Raw genomic sequence first — 27,982 nt, forward strand, 5'->3', positions numbered from 1 at the left:
TCCATAGGCCATTGTTTCTTGCTGCCCAACTTGAGCGTCCATATTCGGGGAGGGGGTGTCCATAGCAGGTCTCCAGGTGAACAGCCACATTTGGGGGGGTGGGGGGGGTCTATCTCTGTCCTCCAAGGAACATATCACTTTCATCAAAAGTTACAGTTTGGGTGTTCCCATTGTGGCGCAGCGAAAACGAACCCGACTAGTATACATGAGGACTTGGGTTCAATCCCTGGCGTCACTCAGTGGGTTAAGGATCCGGCGTTGCCGTGAGTTGTGCCGGTTGAAGGTGAGGCTCGGATCTGGCATTGCTGTGGCTGTGGTGTAGGCAGCTGCAGCTCCCATTTGCCCCCTAGCCTGGGAACTTCTTTATGCTGTAAGTGCATCCCTAAAAAGCAAAAAAAAAAAAAAAAAGAAAAGAAATGTTACACAGTTTGACTGTCAGCCTGTTAACTTCAAATTTTTTGTATTGTTTTGTTTTTATGGCCACACCTTCAGCACATGGAAGTTTCCAGGCTAGGGGTTGAATCTGAGCTGCACCTTAAGCCTACAGCACAGCCTCAATAATGCAGGATCCAAGCCACATCTATGACCTACACCATAGCTCACGGCAACACGGGATCCTTAACACACTGAGGAGGCCAGGGATCGAACCCACATCCTCACAGAGACAATGTCGGTTCTTAACTCACTGAGCCACAATGGGAACTCTGACTTTGCATATTTTAAGGCTGTTGGGAAAAGAAAATGGTGATGCTGGTGCCTTTCAGTGCTGCGTCAAATTTGATTTCAGAGTAGGATTAAAACAGCCCTCTGTCCTCTGGGGACATTCGGGGGCGGGGGGGGGGGACGGGAGTGGTCGTTGACCAGGGCGTGAGGTGCTAGGAAGCCCAACTCTGGACTCCCCAGTCTGCTCTGAATCTCAGCTCCATCCCTTTACAGAGGAGCCAGCTTGGGTCCAGTCTGAAGCTGCCTGTTCCCATCTCCCAAAGCATCCTGTGAAGGCAGTCGCCTGAGAATCCTATGCACTTGGGATGCTCTGCTTCATGCTTTTGAGCAAAAAGGAGCAGGCTCCCAGTTTCTGGAAGATTCAGGGAGAGTTGGTGGCAGAGGGGCCTGGAGCTGTGCCAGGCTCCCCCTCCATCCAGGTCCACTGTGTGCTGGGTCCCGTTCTTCCCCCCCGCACCATCTCCTCCTGGCACAGCTGAATGTGTTCTGGGGGACAGAACTCCTCCAGCCCTTCCTTACGCTTGTCTGCGAGGAACTGTAGAGAGAGCTGGTAAAATATTTGGCACAACTGGGAAAAAACAGCAGATGCCATGAACCTGTAGGCTAGAACAAGTGGTCTTGCATCCTTACCAAGAACCCTTCGGCTTTTTCTTTTTAGCCCATCAGTTCCTCTCCGGTCCTTTGCTTTGGTCGCTTTGCTTTGGTTTCAGTATCTCTCCCTGGCTGGTTTCCTGGGCATTCTCAATCCTAGAAGTAAAAGTGCAGCCTTGAGGTATGAAAAGAGCCAGGAAACAGGCAAGGAGGCAGGATGATTATTTGCTGTCTAAGGGCGTGGATGGAAGGTTGAGGAGGGACAGTCAATGGGGAGAGAACCGAAGGGCTTATCTTTCTGAATCCCTGGAGCCCAAAGCACCCCTTACAAGTGGGCTCCTTATCCTGGGCTTCTACACAACCCATGGGATGGTGACATATGTTTCTTTACAATCCCAGAGGATCTCCAGCAAAGATTCAGCCCTTTCTGAACAATGAGTTCTATTCAGCCACATCCCTTACAGCTGAAAGAATTCTTTCTGTCTGATCAAAGACTTCTTCACATCAATTTAACCCCATGACTTACGGTTTCCTCATGACTGTGGAAACGGATGCGCACGTCATGTTCATACATCAGTCAGCAAGTGTTTCTGTGTCACCTCTGCCCACCTTTGTGGTGGTCATACAGGGAAGCAGGAGGGAAGGTGAGGGAGGGGATGGGGGAATACAGAACAGGTGAACCAAGCTGTCTCTGCCTTTGAGGAGCTTATAATTGAATCATGGTATCCAGGCTGCTGCACCTGGGAAAGGGCGCCATGTTGGTCCCACTTGGAGACCCAGGCTCTGGAGTGGAGGAGTTTCTCCCTGAGCCCTCACTTCTTTAGTGTTGATTGTCCCAGGTCTTTTAACCTCTGTTCTTATTAAATAATGTCCCTGGAATTGTTCCCTTCTTCTCCGCTTGGGCTTTGGCCAACTCTGCACATCTAGGTTGCAAAGCCTCAACCCTACCGAGGTCACAACCAATGGCAAGAATCCTTGGCAGTCCTGAGTCCTCGAGTTCTCTGATAATACCTCAGTACCTTGCCCATCCTCTCAACAGTACCATGCGTTGTGTTCAGCTTTCAGACCACTATGACTAGCTCATCTTTTTTCTTTATGATTGTATATAACCCATAGCATTCATGGTATAAAGGACCCAGGGCTTAGGAATTATACTATCTGGGTATTAGAATTGGATTGGGAATTTTTTGCTATTTAACTTTGAGCTTTTCACTTGACTTGTAAGATCATAGTTTATCTCACCTTGAGAACAGATATGCTGGGAGTTCCCATTGTGGCTCAGCAGTAAAGAACCTGACTAGTATCCATAAGGGTGCAGGTTCAATCCCTGGCTTTGCTCAGTGGGTTAAGGATCTGGCATTGCTGTGAGCTGTTGAATAGGTTGTAGACGCAGCTTGGATCCCTACTTGCTGTGGCTGTGGTGTAGGCTGGCAGCTATAGCTTTGATTAGACCGCTAGCCCGGGAACTTCCATTTGCTGTGGGTGTGGCCCTAAAAAGACAAAAAGAAGAAAAGAAAAAAAAAAGAAAGGAAATAGATATGCTGTGTATAAAGAAGTCTCAAAACTCAATAATAAGTAAATAAGCAACCCAGTTCAAAAAATGGGCAAAAGGGAGTTTCCTGACGGCTCAGCAGTTTAAGGATCTAGCATTGTCGCTGCTGTGGCTTGGGTTGCTGCTATGGCGCAGGTTCTTTCTCTGGCCTGGGACCTTACACATGCTGCGGGCATGTCCAAAAGACAAAACAAATGACAACATAATAATAAAACCTTTAAAGCAGTAAAAAATAAAAAACGGGCACAAGATTTGAACAGACACGTCACCAAAGAAGATATATGGATTGCAAGGAAGCCCCTGAAAAGGTGTTTAGCATCATTAGTTATTAGGGGAATAGAAACTAAAACCACAATACTACCATACGCCTATCAGAATATCTAAATTGGCTGGTCATACCAAGTGCTGGCAAGAAAATGGACCAATGGGAGGGACTATAGAGGGGCAGGAGGAAACTTTTGGAGGTTCATTATCTTGATAGTAGTGGTGGTTTTATAGGGTTATGTCATATATAAAAGGTTATGTATATTTTATACTTATATATATATAGGTTATAGAGTTATGTATATATAAAAACTTACCAAATTGTGCATTTTAAATTTGCAGTTTATAGTACATTGTTCATACTCTTCAGTACAGCTGTTGAAAATAGTCTCTTTTTCAGTTCATGGTGTGAGTCCATTGCATTGGTGTTTGAAACTATGATACATATTATTCATCTTCCATTTGGGCAGGGCATTTCTCTCTCTCAATATTAATGTTGGAACAGTGCTTTAGAATCCCTTGAGATATTCCACTGGGCTATGGATCGGGGCTGTTCCAGTAACCATAATTTATTAATTGAAGCTCTCTATGTAGAGGCTCTTAGCAAATCTGAGAGGCAGTTTTTAAGAGGCTCAGAGCTAGAGACATGCAGGGTAACCCATGCTTTTAAAATGTGTGCCCTTTTGTGCGTAGAGAAGGGGGTGTGGTGACTTCCTGGCCCAGATACTTGTCCTTTGGTCCAGAGGTGTGGCGTTTTCTGCCTTTCAGGGGTTGCCCGTCCTCTATGTGCATTGAGGGTCTTGGGCCTAGAGAATTCTGCTGTTGCTATCTTTTTTTTTTTTTGCTTTTTAGGGCCGAACATGAGGCATATGGAAGTTCCCCCAGGCTAAAGATCACCACTGCCATAGCAACACAGGATCCAAGCCGTGTCTGTGACCTACACCACAGCTCACAGCAACACCAGATGCTTAACCCACTGAGCAAGGCCAGGGATCGAACCCACATCCTCATGGATACCAGTGGGGTTCGTTACAGCTGAGCCACAATGGTAACTCCCCTGCTATCTTTAAATACCAGCAGTTTCACCCCAATGGGGAGGGGCATGCTGCCTTATACACTTCACTCTTTTTTTTAGCAATATCCTGTTCCTCTCTCCTGATCTTGTTTATCCCATTTATTTGGGACTTTCCCCTAATTGTCAAATGGCTTTGAAAAGCACTTTCCTTTATTTTTTAGGGCCACATCCAAGGCATATGGTGGTTCCTGGGCTAGGGGTCTAATTGGAGCTGTAGCCGCTGGCCTACACCACAGCCACAGCCACTCCAGATCCGAGCTGCGTCTGCGACCTACACCAATGCCAAATCCTTAACCCACCGAACGAGGCAGGGGTTGAATCTGAGTCGTCATGGATGCTAGTCAGATTCGTTTCCGCAAGCCAGGACGGGAACTCCCGTTTTGCTTTTAATTGACGTATAGTTAACTCACAATATTGTATTAATTTTTAGTTTTAGGTGTACAACATAGTGATTCAAATATTTTTATTGATTGTACTCCATTTGAAGTTATTTACAAAATATTGGCTATATTCCCTGTGCCGAATGTCACATCACATCCTTGTATCTTGTTTATTTTATACCCAGTAGCTTGTACTTCTTAATCCCCTTCCCCTTTGTTGCCCTCCTCGCTGCTCTTCTCTCTACTGGTAACTAGTTTGTTCTCTTTATCTGTGAATCTGTTTCTGTTTTGTTATATTCATTTGTTTGTTTCATTATTTATACTAGACATGTAAGACATATACATGAAAACAGTATTAGTCTCTCTCTGTTTGCTTAATTAGTCTTAATTAGTCTCTTTCTCTGTCTGGCTAAATTTCAGCAAGTATAGTACCCTCCAGGTCCATCCCTGTTGCTGCAAATGGCACTATTTTGTTCTTTGTATGGCTGAGTAGTATTCTACATATACGGGTTGGCTGTCTCTCTCTCTCTCCTCTCTCTCTCTCTATATATATATACACACACACATACCATATCTTCTTTATCCATTCCTCTGTTAATGGATGCTTAGGTTGCTTCCATATCTTAGCCATTGTAAATAATGCTGCTATGAACACTGGGATGCAGATATCTTTTCGAATTAGTGTTTTCACTTTCTTCAGATAACATCCAGGAGTGGGACTGCTGGATCATAATGGTAGTTCTATTTTTAGTTTTTGGAGGAACCTCCATACTGTTTTCCACAGCGGCTGCACCAATTTACAAGAGCGCCTTACTTTGGCAAACACTCGGGTTTTTTTTCTAACCTCAGAGCAGCCTGCTGGTTGTTCCCCCTGGCACTGGGCGCACTTGGGCTGGGGATCTTGCCACTGCTGCTAATGGAAGGGCTTTGGGTCAGTGGGACCCTGTGTTTCCTAATAGTAACCTTGAGTCCTGACCTTCCTCTCTCTGGGCTCAGCTTCCGTATCTGTACAGCTCCAACAGCATCTTCTACCTTTAGAGGCGGCTGTGAGTGTTAATGAGATAAGGCAATATGTCCATCACCTAATAGGTACTCAGTTACCTCCCAACACACAGCTCTCCCATGCCCATGTGTCATGGCAGGAGAATTGGGAAAACAGCATTTGGTATTGTGTCTAGACTGCTAACTGAAGAGAGCATGAGTTGGGCTCATGATCCAAAACATCCAAGTGGGAACAAACAGCATCGCCAGCGGCCTTGCCAGTTTCCATCACCCTTTCTGCTGGCCATTTCTCAAGGCTCAGCGTAATCCCGTGTTGTATCCAACCCCCAACACGCTTTTGACATCTGCCCTCGAAACGACCTCACCAAAAGGTGAGGATGGTCCCGGGCAGAAAGCTGGGAGCTTCCTCCCGCCTTGGGTGACAATCCCTGAACATCGTCAGACTGGAGGCAGGAGAGAGAGAACGTAGTAACAGATCTGAGTCCTGCCTCTCAGCTTCACTCCGCGGCTCGGCTCTCCAGCAGGAGCTGGAAGAGGCTGATTAGCTGGTGTCTCAGGACACGATGTAAACGCTGTAAACACGCAGATTGGCGATGGGGCATAAATAGACTCTGCTGAGCTCACCCTGGCCGTCTCCGCCGGCTCCGGGGCCCATTCACCCGGGCGCTCGGGGAGGCAGGAGGCAGGGCGGGGAGCGCCATGCAGCTTGGAGCTCCTCACCTCCATTGGACGCGTGTGCCTCCTCTCTGCAGCCGCAGGACGCTGCCCTCCGCCGGCCGGCCGCCCCTGCAGCTCGGCCCTCACCCCCGCCGCACCCTCCACGCGCCCGCACCGCGGGGTTCGGCCGCAGGTGCTTCGTCTCCGGAGATCGCTTCACCTTAACTTTCCCATCAGACACGAGGATGGGGAGAAAATGAAGAGACCCCACTAGCGGCTGGCTGACGGGCCGGAGCCAGGGTCCGTGCGCCGGAGCCGAGCCCAGGCGAGCGGCGGGCGCCTGTATTTTTAGCCAGATGCCGCGTAACTTGCTGGCGCTCCCCGCGCCTCCGAGCAGATAACGGGGGAGGGGAGCCGGGCGCGGGCTCAGATTTCCGCGCGGGCGCCGGACGATGGCAGCGCGACAGGGCAGGTCGGGTCCAGACGCCGCGGTGAGTGCACAGCCAGCCCGCGCCACGCGGGGTCTCCGCCGCCGCGCCCCTCGCCGCGGGCTCGCCGGGCGCCGGGCGCCAACTTTCCGGGCGAGGGCGCGGGCGGGGGCGGGGACGTGCGCCGGCCGCCCTTCTGCTGCCTCACGCCCGCGGGCGGCGAGGCTTCTAGCAGGATCCAGAGGAAAATTCCTTTGGCCTGGAGGTCGCCGCCGCGGAGGGGCTGGTGCCGGGAGGCGGCGGGACCTGTGGCCGGGGCGGGCGCGTGGAGGTGCCCGGAGGAGAGTCCGGCCGGGACTATTCGGTTGGGGCGGCGGGGTAGGCGGGGGAGCAGGACGCCCGGCCATTCCTCGCTGGGACCCACTCGGACCCGCGGGGATGCCACGGCTTTCGCCAGAGGAGGGCTGCCTCGCGCGCCCGCGGGATTCTGCCCCTGGACCTTAGAAACACTAGCGCCTGGAGGTCCAGAGGCAGCGGGAAAAGCCTGCGGGGCGGGGCTCCTTTTCCCTGTCATCCTCAAAGCCTCCTGGCGAACTGTGTATTGTCCCCATTTTAGCAATGGGGACGTCGAGGTTTGGGAACTTGTACGAGGCACAGACAGCATCAAGTGGCAGAACAGGGCTTCACGCCAGGTCTTCCCAAAGTCAGGGTCCACTGTGGCTTTTCTCACATCCCTGCATCACCCAGTCTCTAAGCAGGATGCCCGGAGAGCGCAGGAATGGAGCGGGTTTATAGCAAAGCTTCTCGGTTGTGCGGAGAGGTTATCGGAGAATCTGGGGCTCCTGCTTACACACCTTGTTTCCTCAGTGACACCTTTAAGTGGTTCATGACATCTTTGTCAGTGGTAGTCGGGGCGGGGGTGGGGGGCCCGCACCTGGAGACAGTTTGTGAAGCTTCAATAGTACAACTTGACAGGAAAAAAAAAAAAAAAAAAAAAAAGATGAAAGTAAGCTAATGAAAATGCACACTGGGGCCCAGGGCTCACGTCTCTATGGTGGGTGGGCTAAGGCTGGGCCCACACAGGTGCATACTGTCTGGCACTGGCTGTTCTTTCCCCCAAGCCCCCTCCAAGAACCCACCCGCCCCCACCCCGCGGGCCCCCCCCCCCCCCCCGGCTCTGAGTTTGAAGGAAATCTCAGAAGTCGAGGGCCTCTCTCATATATAGCTGCCTGCTGTACTTGGTCTCCTGGATGTACTGAGGCGCCTCAGGAAAAGATCTAGAACCTCTCCTGGGAGTTCTGACCGTGACCCTGTCAAAGAAACTTTCCAGTGCCCAAATAAGACCCTTTGGGAGAGAGAGACTGCCTTATCGCTGTTTACAAAAATTGATGAGAGCTCAGTTTCCATTGATCTTTTTAAAGAAGTTTCGCACTAAAAGACCTTGAAAAAGTCCGTTGGGATTGTCCAGGGAAAGCTCAGGGCATCTCAAGCCCCAGAGGAGGTGTGAAGAGGCCCTGGGTTCTCCCACCAGGTCTAAACCTAGCCTTTGCCCGCGGACTGCCTCCCAGCTCCCGCGCACAGGCTTGCTGACCTTGAGGCGCCTGCTCCACCCCACCCCAGCCCGACACTGGAGCCCCCTGGGCTACTTACCTCTTGCTATATTCGTATGGCCCCGCTCAGGAAGTGCAAGTTTAATAATAGTCTGGGTGTCTCAGGTAACCAAGGGTTCACCTCCCTTTTCCGATGAGCAGCCCTGATGAGAATTTGAGTCCCTGGAGGAATTCCATTCGCTTCCTTTCTCCTCCACTTACTTCCTCCCAAAGTGAGGGCTGGAGTGGGTACGGCCTCTGAGCGCAGGCAGTAGGCTCCCTCCAGCCAGAGGGGACCTGGAGAGACATCTCTGGGCCCTTGAATGAAACTCGTGAGGCAGCACAGTTCAGGGCTGAAGGGCAAGACCCTGGAGACAGGCTGCTTAGAGCCAAATCCTGACTAAGCTGTGTGACCTTGGACAAGAAGCTTAACCTCTCTGTGCCGCATTTACTTCATCTGTGAAGAGAGGATAAGGTACTTGCCCCAGGAGACTATTGGGAGGAGCAAATGAAATCTTGGATGTTGAGTGCTTAAGAAGTTCCCTGGTGGCCTAATGGTTAAGAATCCCGGCGTGGTCACTGCTGTATCTCTGTTTACTGCTGTGGCTTGGGTTCAGTCTCTGGTCTGGGAACATTCCACATGCTATGGTCACAGGGAGAAAAAAAGGAAAGGCTTTATAAAGGTAACTTATTTTGTTAGGAAAGGAAGTTCAGGGACTCCACACAATGTGTGTGCCCCTCCCCCGCTCAGGGGTGGCACTAGCAATTTTCTCACGGGTCAAATTAGATTACAGTGAAGCTCAGGCTGAGGCAAGGGGCAAAGGCACCAATGAGCAGCCTTGGTGGGGAGGGAGCTCAGAGGGGTGACGGCTCTCAGCGGCGATGCAGGGTTTAGAGCCACCCTGGACTGATTTTCCAGACGTGATGGCCAGCCTTCCTGAGCCTGGTCTCTCACAGAGGGGCCTCTCTGAGGCTGCCCCACAGGGACGGGGGCACTTGGGGTTGGGGGGCTGGCCGGGACCCTGCTCCAATTTATCCTAGTGCAGAGCTAGTCCTGTTTGTATTTAGTCATTATTATTTTCTGGTGGGTATTGACTCAGGTAAATAACCTACATGGAACATATTGGCTTCTTCTGACTCTCTTTCTGCCCTGCTGGATTCCAAACTGTTCTAGATGCACCAGGAAACAGACACCTAGGACAGGTCATTGAGCGAGAGGTACTTGAACTAGAGGCTTGGCCAGAACAAGATGGCAGGAATGGGTCTCAGATTCCAAAGAGGGCCATTTGTTTTGCAGTCTAAATATTCCCCGAGACCTAGGATGTACTGGGTGCGTGCTTGTGGCATGGCTCGCCTAAGAAGTCTGTCACTTTTTCAAATCCTGAGGGCAGGGACCTGTGTTCAGAATCTTTATTCTGTCTTTGCTCTAGCATGATCCTGGGCTTGAAACAGAGCCTCAGGAAATAGGAGGTAGAATTAAACTGGGGAAAGAACAGATCTGTGGTTGCCACAGGTGGGGGGAGGGGGAGGAAGTGAGATGCACGGGGAGTTTGGGGTTAGTAGCTGCAAACTATTATATTACACTTAGAATGGATAAGCAGTGAGGTCCTGCTGTACAGCACAGGGAATATATCCCATCACTTGTGATAGAACACGATGGAAAATACTAGGAGAAAAAGAATGTACAGGGAGTTCCCATCGTGGCGCAGTGGTTAATGAATCCGACTAGGAACCATGAGGTTGCGGGTTCGGTCCCTGCCCTTGCTCAGTGGGTTAATGATCTGGCATGGCCATGAGCTGTGGTGTAGATTGCAGACATAGTTCGGATCCCGTGTTGCTGTGGCTGTGGTGTAGGCCGGCAGCTAGAGCTCGGATTAGACCCCTAGCCTGGGAACCTCCATATGCCATGGGAGCAGCCCTAGAAAAGACAGAAAAAAAAGAGTGTACATATATGTATGACTGGGTCACTTTGCTGTACAGCAGAAATTGACAGAATCTTGTACATCAACTATACTTTAATAAAAAGTGATTTTAAAAAAGAATTCAATTGGGGGATGCACAGTGTCATGACACATTAATACAACCCACCTGTCAGATACCCCAATGGTCCTGCTTTGGTCCTGGCTACTCCATGCTTGGAGAGATGAAAGAGAAAATGAAAAAGCCTTCGAAATTAAACTTCACCTTTAACTAGCCACGTGACCTTCACAGGTCACTTTATTATTATTTTTATTTTTTGGCCACAGACACAGAAGTTTCCGGGCCAGGGATCAAACCTGAGCCACAGCAATGACCATGCCGAATCCTTAATGGCTAGGCCACCAGGAAACTCCTAGTCACTTTATTTTTCCCATTAGTTTTTGTCATCAGGGAAATAAGGACTTGAACTAGCTGATTCCTTTCTAGAGGACTGTCTTGGCCTCAGTGCAGTGCTCGGGGTCAGAGCTGGGACCTGCCAGGGACTCTTTCTCTGCTGTGGAGTCACTGTTTCATTGGAAGAGGCCTGGGACCTCTTCCAGCCCCTACTTCTGTCAGGGCTTCCTGGGCACCCTCAAGATTGGAATTGCTGAGAATGCACCTCAGGGTCAAGGGCAGTAGAAAGGTATCAGCTTGAATCAGGAAGTCATGGGCTGACTCTCTGAGTGTTAACTAAGGAAGAACTTGGGGCAAGTTGTTAATCTCTCCAAACCTCAGTTTTGTCATCTCTAAAATGGGCCTAATATGGAGTTCCTGTCATGGCGCAGTGGTTAACAAATTCGACTAGGAACCATGAGGTTGCGGGTTCAATCCCTGGCCTTGCTCTGTGGGTTAAGGATCCGGTGTTGCTGTGAGCTGCAGTGTAGTTCGCAGACATGGCTCAGATCTGGCATCACTGTAGCTCTGGCGTAGGCCGGTGGCTACAGCTCCGATTGGACCCTAGCCTGGGACCCTCCATATGCCACCAAAGCGGCCCAAGAAATGGCAAAAAGACAAAAAATAAATAAATAAAATAAAATGGGCCTAATAATTGTACCTACCTTGCAGGTTGTGATCAGGATTAAAAGATAGATGTTGGTGGAGGTTCCTGTGGTGGCTCAGTGGTAACAAACCCAACTAGTATCCATGAGGACTCGGATTCAGTCCCTGTCCCTGCTCAGTGGGTTAAGGATCCAGAGTTGCTGTGGATGTAGTGTAGGCCAGCAGCTGCAACTCTGATTCATCCCATAGCCTGGGAACTTCCATATGCCAAGGGTGCAGCCCTAGAAAGACAAAAATATATATATATATGGATGTTGGTGATATACTTTCTAATGATTGGGATTAGTATTAATATTTTCATGATTCTTTTATACACACAGCAGAAACTAGTTATCATTCCTCAGCCTCATCTGGAGTTTATCAGCTTGTCTGTCTGTCATAAATATCCTCCTTTGCTTCCTAGATTCAGTGCTTTGAATGGTCTGACAGGATCACTAGTTGGCCTTGCAGCTAGCTATCTTTTACCCACCATCCTTAGGTTTTTATCCCAAATCCAATGATCCTGCTGCAGAAATCAGTCTGAATAGATGGAAGATGTGTTTTGCTCTAATGCTTTCCTTTTGGAGGGTAATATCCCATTTCTCCCAACTGCTGAATCCAGACAGGCTTTCTGAATCAGCAGGGACAAACACTTATTTCTGGAGAGACTAAACCTTGAGTCTGATTCCTCTGGAAGTTCAGCTCCTGAGGAACTAACAGACTGATCCTCATTTCTGATATATTTCCTCCACTGCAGATGCCTCACCAAGGAGCCTAGGGATATTAAGTGTTGTGCGTTTTAGACCAAGGGCGGTCATGACCTAGCAGACACTTCGTGCTTTGAAGGACTCAAAAGAAATAGAAGAGGGAGTTCCCTGGTGGCTCAGTGGGTTAGGATCTGGCATTGTCATTGCTGTGATTTGGGTCGTGGCTGTGGGGCAGCTTCTGTCCCTGGCCAGGGAACTTCCGTATGCCATAGGCCAAACAAACAAACACAGAAACCAAAAGAGAAGATTTAATCCTTACCTCACAATGCAAACAGTTTGGCTAGGGGAGGATAAAATTGGCATCCATCAAATAGTTAGAAAAATATGTATTTAGGAGTTCCTAAGAACCTGACATAGTGTCCATGAGGATGCAGGTTGGATCCCTGGCCTGGCTCAGTGGGTAAAGTATCTGGTATTGTGGCCAGCTGTGGTGTAGTTCTCAGATGCAGCTCAGATCCAGTGTGGCTGTGGCTATGGTGTAGGTCTGCAGCTGGAGCTCTGATTCGACCCTTAGCCAGGGAACTTCCACATGCAGCAGGTATAGCTGTAAAAAGAAAAAATATGTATATTTAAAGTGCATTTTAAAAATCAGACTCTTGTTCCTAAATATTAAGTGTCCAGGAATTCCCATCGTGGCTCAGCGGTAACAAATCTGACATCCACGTGTGTCATGAACCTGCAGACTCCGAGACTCAGAGCTTGCGTGTGAGCTTATAGAGCAGGACCCACTCAGGCCTGGAGTTGAGGAAGGCCGGCAGGACGTCAGGCTTTTAGGAAGATCAGCAAGGCCAGGTCTGAGTGAGCTTGGCTGGGATCTAGAGCACCAGAGGCCTGAGGAGTGAGGGGACAGGGATGGGGCAGCCCTCCCGTATGGAGGTCCATAAAGCTGGAAAATCTTTTCCGCCCTGGATTAACTGGGTTAATGTGGAAGTTCCTAGGTCGGAGATGGAACCCATGCCACAGCAGGGACCCAGGCTGCTGCAGTAACAACACCAGATCATTAATTCTCTGAGCCACCAGGAAACTCCTGGATTAACTGTTTCATTGGCAAAGGCCTGCAGCCCCACTTTGGTTTTGTTGTGGAGCATTGTTTGAGATTGTTGGCTGTAGATTTAGTCTTCCGCATTTCCGTCATGTTTATTTGTTCCCTGTGGCTGCCGTAACAAAGTACCGTGAACTTGATGGCTTAAAACAAGAGAAATGTTCTTGGAGTTCCCATTGTGGCTCAGTGGTCAACAAATCCAATTAGGAACCATGAGGCTGCGGGTTCGATCCCTGCCCTTGCTCAGTGGGTTAAGGATCCGGCGTTGCCGTGAGCTGTGGTGTAGGTTGCAGACATGGCTCAGATCCTGCGTTGCTGTGGCTCTGGCATAGGCCGGCAGCTACAGCTCCGATTTGACCCTTAGCCTGGGAACCTCCATATACCATGGGAGCAGCCCAAGAAATGGCAAAAAGACAATAAATAAATAAATAAATAAATAAATAAATAAATAAATAAATAAATAAATAAAATAAAACAAGACAAATGTTCTCTCCTGTAGTCTGGAGGCCAGAGGTCTGAAGTCAAGGTGTGAGCAGAACGCTGTGGGCTGGAATCTTTGCCTCTTCCAGCTTTAGCTGGTTGCCAGCTTCCTTGGCTTGTAGCCACATCACTCTGATCTATGCTGATGTCTTGTGTGCATGTGTGTGTGTTTTGTGTATGTATGTCTTTTTTTTTTTTCTTTTTTTTTAGGGCCATACCTGCAACATATGGATGTTCCCAGGCTAAGGCTAAGGGTCGAATTAGAGCTACAGCTACCAGCCTACGCCAGAGCCACAGCAACACCAGATCTGAGCCACGTCTGCGACCTACACCTCAGCTCTCAGCAACACCAGATCCTTAACCCCCTGAGCCAGGACAGGGATTGAACCCACATCCTCATGGACACCATGTCAGGTTCTTAACCCACTGAGCCACAACAGGAACGGGAACTCCCTGTGTGTGTCTTCCCCTCTGTCTTATAAGGACCCTTGTCATTGGGTTTAGGGCCAATGTAGGTGATCTAGGACAATCTCAAACCCATAACATAATTACATCTGCAAAGTCTCTCCAAATAAGGTCCCATCCACAGGCCCCAGAGATCAGGATGCAGACAAATCTTAGAAGGGGGCCACCGTTCAGCCCCCTGCAGCATGTTCTTGAGGAGGGAGCATGAAGGAGGGAGACGACGCCCCCAGATGAACCTTGGGGGTCAAGGCCTGTCATGTGAAGGCCCTCCCCTCTTAAACTCACCCTGTGGGTATTCCTCACGCAAGTCCCATGCTCAGCACTTGTTCTGATGCAATAATTATAATAATATGTAATATTTCTTTTCAGCTTCATAGCCAGGTATGATGGGAAAGGCCTTACCCTCCCCTGCTTACACAGGAGCGAAGGTGCCTGGGGACCATGCCACCTCCCAGCCCCAGGCGCAGAGGAGCTGCTTGGAGCCTCCCACACTTGTCGGCCTTAATAGACCTTCTTCTCCCCACCCCCAGCTCTCACTCTGTAATGCAAAGCAGGGCCTGGATGCGCCTGTAAGTGACTGGGTCACAGCCTATGGACCCAAGTGCTTTACCCTCACTCATGAAAGCTGGCAGGGTCACCTGCCAGCTAAAGCAGCAGAGCAGGGAGGCCACGCTCAGGATTTTAGAGCCAGGCAGCCTGCCATGCCTGTTCCCTGTCAGGTGACCCTGTGCAAGCCCCTTGGGCTCTCTGTGCTTCGGTTCCCTCATCTGTAGAATGGGAACAGCAGCAGCACTTACTTGGGGAGTTTTGAAAGGAGGACGAAATGCCTCTGTGTGTGTTCATACGTAGTGCGTGTTAAGTGCTGGTAACAGTTCTCAGCTCATAGTCAGTGCCATGTGCTGTTTACTTAGAAATAAAGTAGCATCAGGGAGCACACGAGTTTGGCCCCTATGGCCCCTCTGTCTGTGACTCACCGGGGCTGGCTCTGTGATGTGGGTTCCTCAGGAGGAGGCAGAGCTGCTGGAAGCATCGAGGCAACGAGAGATGCCAGGCCTGCTGAGTGCCTAGCAGTGGAATGGGGTCCCTCTGGAAGGCTGGTCCCTCCCTGTCTTAGCCGAGAGGCTTGCTCATAAAAGCCCCAAAAGGCAAGGAGGCTGGCCTCTGGAGGCAGCCCCAGCCATGGGCCAAGAGCCATCAGGAGGGGCTCTGGACCCATCTGTGCCTGGGTACCAGGGTGGGCACCTTTGCAGGATGGTGTCCTGGCTGCCGCCGTGACCTTGGCCCTTTATCGCAGCCCTGGGCTTGAATGTGCCCTGAGGTCGTCGCCACGCAGACCCGCTCACAGCTGCTCTCTCTCCCCACAGGCAGATGCTGCTACCAGCTTCCTGAGGGCAGCACGATCAGGTAACTTGGACAAAGCTTTGGATCACCTGCGGAATGGGGTAGACATTAACACCTGTAACCAGGTAAGTGGAACGCGGCCGGGCCTGTGGTCTCCAAGGAGCTGCTCCCGGTACCGTTTCCTGCAGGCTTTAATCGGCCCCTCTTAACCTTTTCCCAGAGGCCTCCAAACCCCCCAGGGCTTCTGAACCCTGGTGTTTGCGGCCCTGTGGTAGCCCAAGACCCCGCCGAGAAGGGCTGGTGCCCAAACAGTGTGGGCCATGCCCCTGCCTGTCCCCCACGGCCTCTCCACTTAGAAGTCGGCTGATCCCCACTGTGGGCTTAGGATGTGTGGCCTTTGAAATGGGCAGGAAAAAGGGCCTTTGAAGGATGCTCTGTCAATGGTGACAGGCATCTCCTTTGTCTGACAGCGGCCTTTGTGGTGTGCTGCTGGGCTGAGAAGGAAGTAGTGCTGAGGGCTCACTCTGTTGGGGTGTTGACGAAAGCTGAGAACCTATACGGCTGAACTGGCTTCTCTGAATGTTTCTGGTGCCAAGTGACAGGCTTGGTTAGGGGAGGGGAAGGAAACTGAAGGTGTGCAGGATGGATTGGAGGACAGAGTCAGATTCGGGGCCAGAGATCTAGGAATTGACTGAATGGAGAGGATCTCACTCCCTAGAAAGAGGCCAGGGGTGTGGCTGGGGCTGTGGATTCAATGACTTCTGTTTTGTTTGTGTCTGCCCGTCAGTTAGGTTGTTCAGGGACATAGCAGATTCTGTTTCTAATTTAGAATAAATTTACCCATTGTGACTTTTTAAAAAATCGTTTAAGGGGAGTTCCCGTCATGGCACAGGGGAAATGAATCCAGCTAGGAACATGAGGTTGTGTGTTCGATCCCTGGCCTTGCTCAGTGGGTTAAGGATCCAGCATGGCCATGAGCTGTGGTGTAGGTCACAGACGTGGCTTGGATCTGGCGTTGTTGTGGCTGTGATGTAAGCCGGCAGCTGTAGCTCCGACTGGACCCCTATTGGAACCTCCATATGCCTCGGATGTGGCCCTACAAAGCAAAAAATAAAAATAAATAAGAAATAACATTAATAAAATAAAAAGCCATTTAGGGAGTTCCTGGATCAGTGGTAATGAACTCGACTGGTATACATGAAGCCTTGGGTTCAATCCCCAGCCTTGATCAGTGGGTTAAGGAACCAGCTCTGATCCCCCGTTGCTGTGGCTATGACATAGGCCAGCAGCTGCAGCTCCAATTCAACCCTGAGCATGGGAACTTCCATTTGCCTAGAGTAAGGCCCTAAAAAGAAAAAAAAAAAAAGGGAAAAAAACATGTTGAGGAGTTCCCTGGTGGCCAAGTGGTTAAGGATCTGGCATTGTCACTGCTGTGGCCCGGGTCACTGCTATGGCTCAGCTTCCATCCCTGGCCTGGGAATGCTGTGGGCCCTGCCAAAAAAAAAAAAAAAATTAAAAAATAAGTTTCTCCTTGTAAAAAATATGTAATGTAGAATTTACCATCTTAAGCATTTTATTTTGCTTATTTAGATATTTTTTTGGCTTGTTAGGGCTGCACCTGCTGCATGTAGTTTCCCAGGCTAGGGGTCTAATCGGAGCTACCGCTGCTGGCCTACGCCACAGCCACAGCCACGTGGGATCTGAGCCACATCTCCTACACCACAGCTACACCACAGCCCACAGCAACGCTGGATCCTTAACTCACTGAGCAAGACCAGGGATTGAGCCCACAACCTCATAGTTCCTAGTTGGGTTCGTTTTTGCTGTGCCACGATGGGAACTCATCTTAAGCATTTTAAAGTGTGCGGTCCACACATTAGGCACATCCATGTGCATCATCACCATCCATCCACAAAGTGCTTTTCCTCTTGCAGAACTGAAACTCTGCACCCATTAAACACTGACTTCCCATCCTCTCCTCCCCAGCCCCTGGCAACCACTATTCATCCTTCCGTCTCTAGGTATCTGACTCCTCCGGGTATCTCACTCATCAGTGGACTCATGCAGTGCTTGCCTTTTGTCACTGCCTTATTTCACGTAGCACAGTGTCCTCATGGTCCATCCGTGTGGTGCTGGACTAGATGGCTTTTATTTTATTTTTAATTTTTTTTTATTTTTAACATTTTATTTAAAAGTATCAGAATGATAGTAGTGAATTACCTAGTATCTCTACCACTAGTCACTACACATTCTGGACTAGGTGGCTTTTGCAAGTCAGCAGGGGAAATACCTAGAATGCAGCTTCACTTTCCCACTGACGGCGAGCTCTCCCCACCCCCCACCCCCTGCACCCCCACCCCCCACCCCCTCAACCTCTCAGCCCCTGCCCTTCCACTTGGCCTAAGCCCCCAGTACCACTTGCCAAGACTTCTTTCAGATCCAGTAGGTCTAAATCCACAGCTGAAAGATCAGAGGATGGGGTGGGTGGTCCCATAGGAAACAGAGGCTCTGACAGTGAACTTCAGAAGGGAGTTCAGAAGGGAGAAAGCATGTGGCTGGACTTGGGAATGCAAACTAGATGGGAAATGGCAAGCCCTGCCCCCTTCTTTCATCCCTCCACCCAAATATCCCAGCGTGTGTGTGTGTGTGTGTGTGTGTGTGTGTGTGTGTGTGTGTGTGTCTCCGCAGACCGCAGGACGTTCTGGATGATTTTAAGCACACCTGCAAAGCTAAAGGTTGCCTTTGGAGGGATGGAAACTCTGAAGCCCTTTCTTTGCTGGGAAGGGACTGTAGGAGCAGAGCCGGGGGGGCCGAGCGGGAGTCCTGGGGTCAGAGGGCTCAGTAAAGAGGCTTGGTTTTAATACCACCCCAGCCCGGTGGTTCACACTGAGGGCACCTTCCGCCACTTCCCTGAATGGGAGGGAGGAGAGGTCTGGTTTCCTCTGCAGCCAAAACACAGCCAAGGGATGCACCAGCCCCTTAGAGACCTTCCAAGAGTTAAGCTCTCAAAGGAATCCATTTAGCAGAAATGGGGGCCACTGCCTGTTCATAAGCCCTAAGCCAGAGGCTGTTTTCCGTGCATGGTTGGGAGATTCTGATGACACAGGGAAGGCTCCATCCTGATTGGGCTGTGGCTGGCCTGTCCTTGTGCTATCTCTCCTCAGGGCAGCTCCTTGGGTCAGCTCAGGGCCCTCTAAGCACCGAGGTAATGTTTGCACTTTATAGACATCATTTCTGCTGGGCTTCTAGCCAGAGGAAGCTGCTAACTGCTGTAGGTGAGGAAATAATGTGCACGGGGTGGCGTCAAAGGAAGGGTCCCCACGGAGCAAAGCTCCTCCTGCTGATTTAGTCCCATGGCTCCTTCACACACACCCCTTCCTCCCCTTTCCCACATCTGGACCCTGCTAGTCTTGTGTTCTGTGCCTGCTGCAAGGGCAGGGCTGCAGACCTGCACCACTTTGCAGGAGCCTCCTTCCAGTTTCATAGGATCTTTGGGTTTTGCTCTAAGTAGAGAACATTGGGCAGGGGAGGGGAAAGGGAAGTCTACATAGCTGGGGAGTGGCAAAACTCAAACCTCAGTTAACCTGAGCGCATCATGGGGCAGTGCTCTGGGGACAGAGAGCTCCTTCCTTCTCTTTAAAACATGCCTTTGCTGTTTTGAGATGGTAAAAACAGGCTCGTGTCCAGGGTCTGGCTTTTGCTTGAATCGTTTTGAGCCGTAATCCAGCCAGTGCTGATCCTTATGTAAGTAACACACTTTCACATAGTATGGTTTGCAGAAAAGACGATGAGTCGCCTGCCATTAGGGGAAGTAATTACTCTAAGTAGAGTGGAAAGAGGCTTACGTAAGAGACACCTGCATATTCAGGGCAACTCCTTTAGTGCACAGATGAGGTCTCCCGATTTTTATCATCGTCATTCTTATATTTATAGAGGAGAACAAATCCACATCAGGACATGCATATGCACGTGCCAATGCCACGATCTTTAACGGGAGTGCCCGCTTTCATTTAGCCAAGCATTATTCAAGCTGCAGACCTGTATAGCCTGTGTCTTCCTGTTCCACCTCCGAAAGGTGTAGAGCTGGGCTTTAGGGATTTAATGGTTCCAAAAAAATAAAGAGTCACCATCCTTATTCTCCCTGAACTGTAGTCTCCTGGTTGTGAGAGTGGTTGGTGAAATAGGGAAACAGTCACACACATGGGTGTGCAGATGAAAGTATGTTAGGACCCCTGGAGGAAAGGCAGAATGTTTTAGGAGAATATGTGAAAGAGGCTTGGAATTCCCATAGTGGCTCAGCAGACTTAGAATCTGATTAGTATCCATGAGGATGCAGGTTTGATCCCTGGCCCTGCTCAGTGGATTAAGGATCCGGCATTGCCGAGCTATGGTGTAGGTCGCAGATGTGGCTCAGATCCCAAGTTGCTAGGGTTGTGGGTGGTGTAGGTCAGCAGCTACAGCTCCCATTCGACCCCTGGCCTGGGAATTTCCACATGCCGCAAGCGCAGCCCTAAAAAGCCAAAAAAAAAAAAAAAAAAGACAGAGAGAGACTTGGCATAAGGTTGGAGGTCAGAGAAGGCTACCAAAAGGAAGAGAGAGTGAGTTCTTGGAAGGGGCGGGTGAGGGTTCCTGAGGGCAGGGAAGAGCATTCCAGAAGCAGAGAAAAGCCTGGAGAGTATGGGGGGTGGAGGGCAGCGAGGCAACTGGCAGAGACAAGAGGGACAGGATGAGGCTAGGGAGGTGACCTTGGGGCTGTGCTAGACCTCAGAGGCAGAGGCAATGGTTACAACAGTCAACAGCTGGGTCAGTGAGCCCCAGGGCCAAGCGCTGCATGTGCATCACGCGCGTGGGCACGTGTGTGCCAGCGTGTGTTTCCTGCAGCAAGGCATGTTAACCCCATGACTGCCGAGAAAGGAGAGGGGTCTGGGGGAGGAGCCAGAGGGTCCACATGGGCGGGGTTGGGGTATGGAGGTATTTCGGGATTGGACAACCCCCCTGGCTGTATCCAAGTGTCCTGGTAATGCATCCGTCATGCTTGTAGAAGCTGGTCAGGGATTCTGATCTTTATCCTGAGAGCCAAGGGGAGCTGACCACAGATGCAAGCACGGGCATGATGTAGCCGCAGATGTGCTTTAAAGGGTCCCGCTGCCCACCATGGGCTTGACAAGTGGACGTGGGGAGACCAGTTATGAGGCCATAGCAGTAGTTCAGGAGGGACCCAGGGGTGGCTTGGAGGAGGGTCATGGCTGTGAGATGGATGGGGACTGGGAAGGAGAATGGGTGGGGGGGACCATCAGACGTTTGGCTCCTATAGGGGAAAGGGCAGAACCACTCACTGACACAAGAGCTGGGAGTGGGCTCAGCATGTGGCAAGGGGGTGCAGAGGTCGAGCAGGCTCTCTCAGGGTGTCCCTGGGAGGAACCCGGTGACATATAGAGTGAGCAATTGGATATTTGAGCCTGGAAGTCAGATAAGAGGCCCAACCCAAAGATAGATATTTGGAAGCCATTCAGCATTCGAGGAAGTCAAACGCTGGCATTGGCCCATGAGAACAGGGCCCTGAGGCACATTAAACCTAATCCCCCAGTGTCTTTGGGGGAGGGGGGGTGTCATTTCACACGTATGTTTTAAATGTTTGTGCCAGGTACTATTTTTTCTTCTTCTTTTTAGGGCTGCACCTGCGGCATATGGAAGTTCCCAGGCTAGGGGTCGAATCAGAGCTGCAGCTAAGGTCTACACCACAGCCAGGGCAACAATGGATCTCAGCTGCATCTGCAACCTACACTGTAGCTCATGGCAATGCCGGATCCTTAACCCACTGAGCAAAGCCAGGGATCCGATCCGTATCCTCATGGATAATAGTCAGGTTTTTAACCTGCTGAGCCACCATAGGAACTCGCAGACTTCGGTTTTTAAGTGAACACCCTGGCTGCTGTGCGGAGAATTGACTCGGGGCTCAGGGTGGGTAGCAGGGAGCTGGGTGGGGAGGCTGAGGACCAGGTAGAACCCCGAAGGGACTTGGATAATGGGGAAGAGGTGGGGGTGGGTGGTGAAGCCAGAGGACTTGCCTCCCCAGGGCAGTGTTGTTGCCCTGGCCATGGTGGTCTCCGCCCCCATGACACAGGACCTGTGGGACCCAGGGTCCTCACTCAGCCTAGGACTGTGTCATTCTCACCACTGCGGCAAACACATAGCAATGGGCCAGGGGTGGGGAGGTGGGAACGGGTCCTGTCTCGGCTCAAAAGCCACTGCAAAGACACAGGAGTCCCTGGAGTTTGGGGTACCATCACCTGTAGGCACCCTTCACCTGTCTCATAGCTCAGCAGGGTCGTATGATACAGCACAGTGGTCATGTCATCTTACCTGTCTTGGTCATGTCATCTTACCTGTCCTGGGGGCAAAGTTCATGGCTGCTTCTGCCCCACAGCACCCAGTATACAAGGTGTCATATAATTGATGGTCAATCCTGATTTGAATCAATGGCTCCGTCATTATGCACCTATGACTATCAGCTTCATATGTCCAGTTTCCAGAATCCTTGCTAGATCACTCACATCAAATTAAAATATTTCATTCTGGAGGCTATAGCAATAAAAAATAAATTTAAAAAAGGACTTTCTGGGATGAATTAGTTGACTTTAGCTTTTTACAGTTAGCCAAATACAGAGGTCAGGAGGGGAGTTCCTGCTGTGGTGCAATGGGATCTTTGGCATCTTGAGAGCGTTGGGACAAAGGTTTGATCCCCTTTGTCCCTCACAGTGTGCTTAAAGGATCTGGTGTTGCTGCAGTTGTGGCTTAGATAGCAACTACAGCTCCAATCTGATCCCTGGCCCCGGAATGCCATATGCAGCAGGGTGGCCAAAAAAAAAAAAGAAAGAAATCAGGAGGGAGTGCCCACTGTGGCACACTGGGAGGGTCAGCGTCTTAGGAGCGTCGGGACACAGGTTCAATCCCCGGCCCCGAGCAGTGGGTTAAGGATCTGGCATTGCTGCAGCTGTGGCTATAGCCAAAAATGTGGCCTCTGTACAATGGCACCAATTAAGTCTCAGAGACAGTTTTGAGGAAGAGAAAGAACAGCTTTATTGCTCTGCCAGGAAAAGGAGAACACAAAACTATGCCCTGACTTGAGAGGAGACAGCAAGGGGTTTTCTAGCTTTGGCTCCAAAAGACAGGCTTATTGATCCAGGTGTCTATATTATTCTTCATCCATAGGTCATTTCAGAGTCATCAAAGCCGGTGGCAGTGGGTCCGGTGATGGTTTCTGGTTGTCTTTGGAATTATCATTCCTTGACTTTCTCTCTGGAATGAAGATGGCTTACAGGGTGAATTAGGAAAGGTGCAGTACAGGTGCAATATAACTCTAACTGGAAAGTAACCATTAGCAAAAGAAAACAGTTAAGCAAGGAAGGGATCGTTTGTGAAAAGCCAGACACTAGGTGCAATAGATCTCTAACTAGAAAGAAAACATTAGTAATAAATTAGGGGGCCAAGGCAGGGCATAAGATAATGGAGACTGTTTCAGCTAGTTTTTGGCTGTAACAATATTTTTCTCATCAACTCTTTTTTTTTTGTTTTGTTTTAAAGTGGCCACACCTGCAGCATATGAAAGTTTCCAGACTAGGGGTCGAGCCACAGCCACTGTAGAAGCAACACTGAGTAGTTCTGTTGTGAGCCACAGGGGAAGTCCTCATCATTAACTCTTGAGTCAGCCTTTGAGACTGAGGGAGGCCTCGGAGGCCAAAGGAAAGGTCTTTGACTTCAAATCACAAAGATTTAGGTCTGGTACCTGGTTACATGGCTTAGGTCGCAACTGTGGTTCAGATCTGATCCCTGGCTGGGGTGGCCAGGGGGGGAAAAAAAAAAAAAAAAGCAGAGAGAGAGAAAGAAAAAAAGAGATCAGGAGGAGAGCAAGTCAGAGCCTCTGGTCTCCCCGATTCCTAGACTTGCCAGGTTAACATGGGTCAACCACGGGGAACTGCCTCACTGAGGTTTCTGTCCTGTTCTTAGGATGCGAACAAGCCCTGGCTCCCTGGCTTTGCTGATGGCAACAAAGTTACTTGAGATCCTCCGAGGAAATTTTGTTCCCAAAAGAAAAGCCTTGTTATCTGCAGCTGGCATAAGACAGAGTTAGAAGAGGGGTCTTCTGGGGCACCCCAAGTGTTGCCGAAATTTGGCATCTGTCTGCCAGTGCCGAATTGAAACTGCACGGACAGAGGTTTTGGGTAAAGGAGGAAAAGATAGCTTTATTGCTTTGTCAGACAAAGGGAGCCACAGCAGACTAATGCCTTAAAGATTGTGCCCTCCTTGGAAGGGGTTGGGAAGTGGTTTTATAGTTTGGGGCGGAGAATAAGGATCAGGGCTGCAGGTAAGCATCAGGGTAGAGGCAAGCTTGCATTGCCTTTGAGAGCTGGTGTTTAGTGGCCCCAGGCTGGTTCTGGTGGTCCTCCTTCCCAGAATGAAGAAGATACCATCATTTTAGAACCCCCTTCCATTTGTTGGGGGTTTTAGTTCTGCAGAAAGGCTCAAAGATATTATGTAATATTCCTTGAAGAGGAAGCAGGACCCTGCCCCAAGGCTGCACTGCTCCTCCCTGGTCTCTGCATCCCCTCCCTTCCTTGTTGAGCAACTGCCCTTTGGAATTTAGGGAAAGTCATGAAGCCTGTGGCTTCTTCCCTAAAAACAAGGAATAGAGGACACAGAAAGGCTTGTGTGCCTGGGAGCCCCACAGGGCACTAGCTCAGTTACACAAGTATCCTGAATCCCCTTTGTCTTTTTTTTTTTTTTTTTTTTTTAAGGCTGCACCTGCAGCATATGGAAGTTTCCAGGCCAGGGGATGAATCGGAAGTACAGCTGCCGACCTACACCACAGCCACAGCAACACCAGATTTGAGCCATGTCTTCGACCTACACCACAGCTCATGGCAATGCTGGATCCACTGAGCGAGGCCAGGGAAAAGGACCTGCATCCTCATGAATACTAATCGGTTTCTTAACCCATTGAGCCACGATGGGAACTCTCCCCTTTGGTCTCTTATTTTTCTCTGTGATACTTCCAACCTGACTGTAATTATGCATCTCTGTGTCTCTTCAATATCTCTGTCTTCTCTGCTGAAATCGACACATCTCAAAGGGAGAGGACTTGGCTTCCTTCAGGGCTCTTCCCTGGGATTTTTCCCAGCACATAGTAGGTCCTCATAAAGTCAGTCAGTAGCTTTTCAGTCTGCTGTAACCACTGATGATGAAAGCTTAGGTATTTGATGCTTGGCCCAGGTAGAGAGTACATCTCAGCACTGCCACTTTTTTTTTTTTTTTTTTTTAATGGCCATACCCACGGCATGTGGAAGTTCCTGGGCCAGGGATTGAACCCGAACTGCAGCTGTGACCTATGCTGGATCCTTTAACCCACTGTGCCAGGGGTTGAGCCCGAGTCTCCACAGCAACCTGATCGACTGCAGTCGGATTTTTAACTCACTGCACTGAGCGGGAACTCCAGCACTGCCACTTTTTTTTTTTTTTTTTGGTCTTTTTACCATTTCTTGGGCCGCTCCTGTGGCATATGGAAGTTCCTAGCCTAGGGGTCGAATCAGAGCTGTAGCCGCTGGCCTACACCAGAGCCACAGCAACGCGGGATCAGAGCCACATCTGCAACCTACACCAAAGCTCATGGCAATGCCAGATCCTTAACCCACTGAGCAAGGCCAGGGATCGAGCCTGCATCCTCATGGTTCCTAGTCAGATTCATTAACCACTGAGCCACGACAGGAACTCCCCAGCACTGCCACTTTTAAGAGCATGGTGAACTGGTTCCTCTTAGGATAAATGATTCTTGTGCGGGATGATGGTTCAGAGTCTGGCATCAGCCACACTTGTCAAACACGTGGCGATATTTGCTGCTGTCTCCAGAAGCTCGGCCGTCTGAAGGGTCACAAAAGCATAAACAAAGGCCAGCACTGAAACACAGCCCAAGGGAGCAGGTGAAATCATATGTGTTAGGATCATCGATGTCCCCTAAATTTCCACACATGCCTTGTACGTGTACCCCACCACTGCTAGGTACTCATCTTGAAGGTGTAGGGTTTTCAGCCTTTCCAATAGACAGAGCCCCTGAAATGAGAGCTACAGAATCAACTTTTCTACAGCAGCCAAAGGCCAAGTCTTTTGATCAGGATTTGTTGGGCTACCTTTCCAAATTATAGTCATAAAGGTTAGAGGAGATTGTGGTATTCAACTCTCTCACTCAAGAGCTCAGAAAGCTGAGCTCAGAAAGCTGCTCATTCATGTATTCCGCAAATGTGTATTTTAAAATTTTTTTTTGGAGTTCCCGTCATGGCACAGTGGTTAACGTCGACTAGGAACCATGAGGTTGCGGGTTCAATCCCTGGCCATGCTCAGTGGGTTAAGGATCCGGCGTTGCCATGAGCTGTGATGTAGGTTGCAGAGCAGCTCGGATCCCACGTTGCTGTGGCTCTGGTATAGGCCGGTGGCTATAGCTCCGATTCGACCCCTAGCCTGGGAACCTCCATATGCTGCGAGAGCGGCCTTAGAAAAGGCAAAAAGACAAAAAAAAATTTCTTTATTTTATTGATGTATAGTTGCTGTACAATGTGTTGATTTCTGCCGTACAGTGAAGCGACTCAATTATACATATATACACATGCTTTTTCATATTTTCCATTATGGTTTATCACAGGATATTGAATAGAGTTCCCTGTGCTATATAGAGTTCCCTGTGCTATATAGTAGGTCCTTGTTGTTTATCCTGTTTATATATAATAATTCTATACCATGTATTGAATGCACCATGGTAGACATGAAATTCATGCAACCCCTGCTCTCGAAAAACTTGAAGGGCAGTAAAAAAGGCCAGCTTGTGAAGAGAGGGTTACAAATCCAGCACCTTCCAGAATGAGCACAGAGGCTGTTTTCATTTTTTTATTCATTCACTCAATGAGCATTATCTGAGCCACTCTCCTATGCCTCGTGCTGGCTGCTCAGAATGAGCCCAGTCCCGGCTCCCATGTTGCCCCTAGTCTAGGGGGTGCTGCTGGAAGGCCTGTGAGTCAGAGAAAGGCTCTGAAGGATGTGTGGGAGTTTGCCAAGTAGAGAATTGCAGCAGGAAGGATCAGGCTGTGCTGAGGCAGGGGTGGCGATGGATGCCGGCAGCGGGAGGCCAGTGAGGATGGGGTAAATGAAATATCAGAGGGGAGGACGGTGGCATTTAGGCGAAGGAGGGGACATCGGGACCCCAGTGTAGAGATGGAGCCTGGTACTCGTCCGTGGTTGGACAGGGAGAGAGAGGGTGTTCAACCGCATCGTCGTTCTACCTAATTCTACCCGCACCCTTCCCGCAACTCGTACAGAAAGCCTCTCTCTGTCGGATAAGATGGTAATAGTAAGCCTTCTTGAATCAAGGTGCTGCCTCGTCGCAGCCCTGGGATAGCGACGATGGAGAGGAAAGGACGTTTGACTGCAGCCCCACCCGGGAGGGTGGTGCTCTGCAACCGACGTGCAGGTGAACCAGGGGAGCACCAGACACCCCTCCCTCTCCGCCCTCACTGGGGACTCTGCTGGAGCCCCAGTTCCCGCTGGAAAAAGTATTCGAGTAAAAGACAGAACCTGAAAACCTTCTTCCCCTGAATTAATTTAAAATAGGCAAATTGTTTCTGCATCGAGGCAGAAATGAGCTGTTTGATGTTCATCTGGCTAATTAGGGTGACCAATTTATAGGCAGAAAGGAAGTCAATTGCTTGACAGGAGTCAGAGTGACCCACGGTGTTTCGAAAGCACGGATTTCAGTTCTGTAGTGTCCCTGCTTTTCCAAGCCTTTCCAGGCACAGCCGTTATGGAGGCTCACCTGGCCCTTGTGGGGTGGATAGAGCAGGTGCTTGACTGGTGAGGTGGACAGAGAAGCAGATTCTTTCAGAACTGGAGCCTGGGACTCTAGACCACCCCACCCCTGGCCTCCGTGCGCTAAACTCCACAGACCCCTGCAGTGCAGTGGGGGCCCCCTCCTCTGGGCGGCCTCCCCTATGGTGGTTTTATTTTATTTTTTAAGCTTTATTAAAGTTGAGTTGGTTTACAAGGTTGGGATCATTTCTGCTGTACAACAAAGTGATTCAGTTATACGTGTACACACATCCATTCTCTTTCAGATTCTTTTCCCACATAGATGATCACAGAATATTGGGTAGAGTTTTCTGCACTGTACAGCAGGTCCCCATTGGCCAGTCATTCCATGTTCCTTTATTTTTATTTCCTTTGCCTCTTGGTGAACAAGAGTTAACTGACCACTTCAGGTCTATGAAGATGTGTACTTGTAGCAACAGCAGGGACACCTCTGGGCTCCTGGGGAACGAGGAAAGGGTAACAGCATCGTCAGGAATGATCTGGAACATATTGCAAAGAATGCACACCCTCCAAAGTCCACTCTATGGTTTTTTTTTTTTGTGGGGGGGAGGTTGTTGGCTATGCACATGGCATGGAAAAGTTTCCAAGCCAGGGATCAAGCCTACAGCAGCTACAGTGACAATGTCAGACCCTTAACCCACTGCACCACCAGGGAACTCCTTTGTGGTTTTATTGCTGTGAATTTTCAGTGTGAATTTTCAGTATCTTGATGTGACATTCTT

At 49.9% G+C, this 27,982-nt stretch overlaps 1 protein-coding gene and 1 long non-coding RNA gene across 7 annotated transcripts in view; one reads left to right on the forward strand and one right to left on the reverse strand.

The window, feature by feature from the left end:
• Positions 1–354: 354 nt before the first annotated feature.
• On the reverse strand, positions 355–6,573 carry LOC125122907 (uncharacterized). Its single transcript, XR_007133931.1, has 3 exons — positions 6,308–6,573; positions 1,354–1,470; positions 355–382 (listed from the first exon to the last, which is right to left on the reverse strand). It is a non-coding gene; the product is annotated as an uncharacterized LOC125122907 (long non-coding RNA).
• The window catches only part of ANK1 (ankyrin 1), a 113,691-nt gene continuing 91,920 nt past the window's right edge, over positions 6,212–27,982 (forward strand). For 3 of the 6 annotated variants that reach the window (XM_047771802.1, XM_047771803.1, XM_047771806.1), the window contains exons 1-2: positions 6,221–6,735; positions 15,377–15,478. In XM_047771802.1, the coding sequence (XP_047627758.1) occupies positions 6,697–6,735; positions 15,377–15,478 (141 nt within the window). In that variant the 5' untranslated portion in view covers positions 6,221–6,696. Of the gene's footprint in view, positions 6,736–15,376; positions 15,479–27,982 lie in introns of all 6 variants that reach the window. The other 3 variants (XM_047771804.1, XM_047771807.1, XM_047771805.1) reach the window with 3 other exon arrangements.

The sequence above is a fragment of the Phacochoerus africanus genome, chromosome 3 (assembly GCF_016906955.1).
Source record: "Phacochoerus africanus isolate WHEZ1 chromosome 3, ROS_Pafr_v1, whole genome shotgun sequence".
In the NCBI taxonomy this organism is placed as follows: Eukaryota; Metazoa; Chordata; class Mammalia; order Artiodactyla; family Suidae; genus Phacochoerus; species Phacochoerus africanus.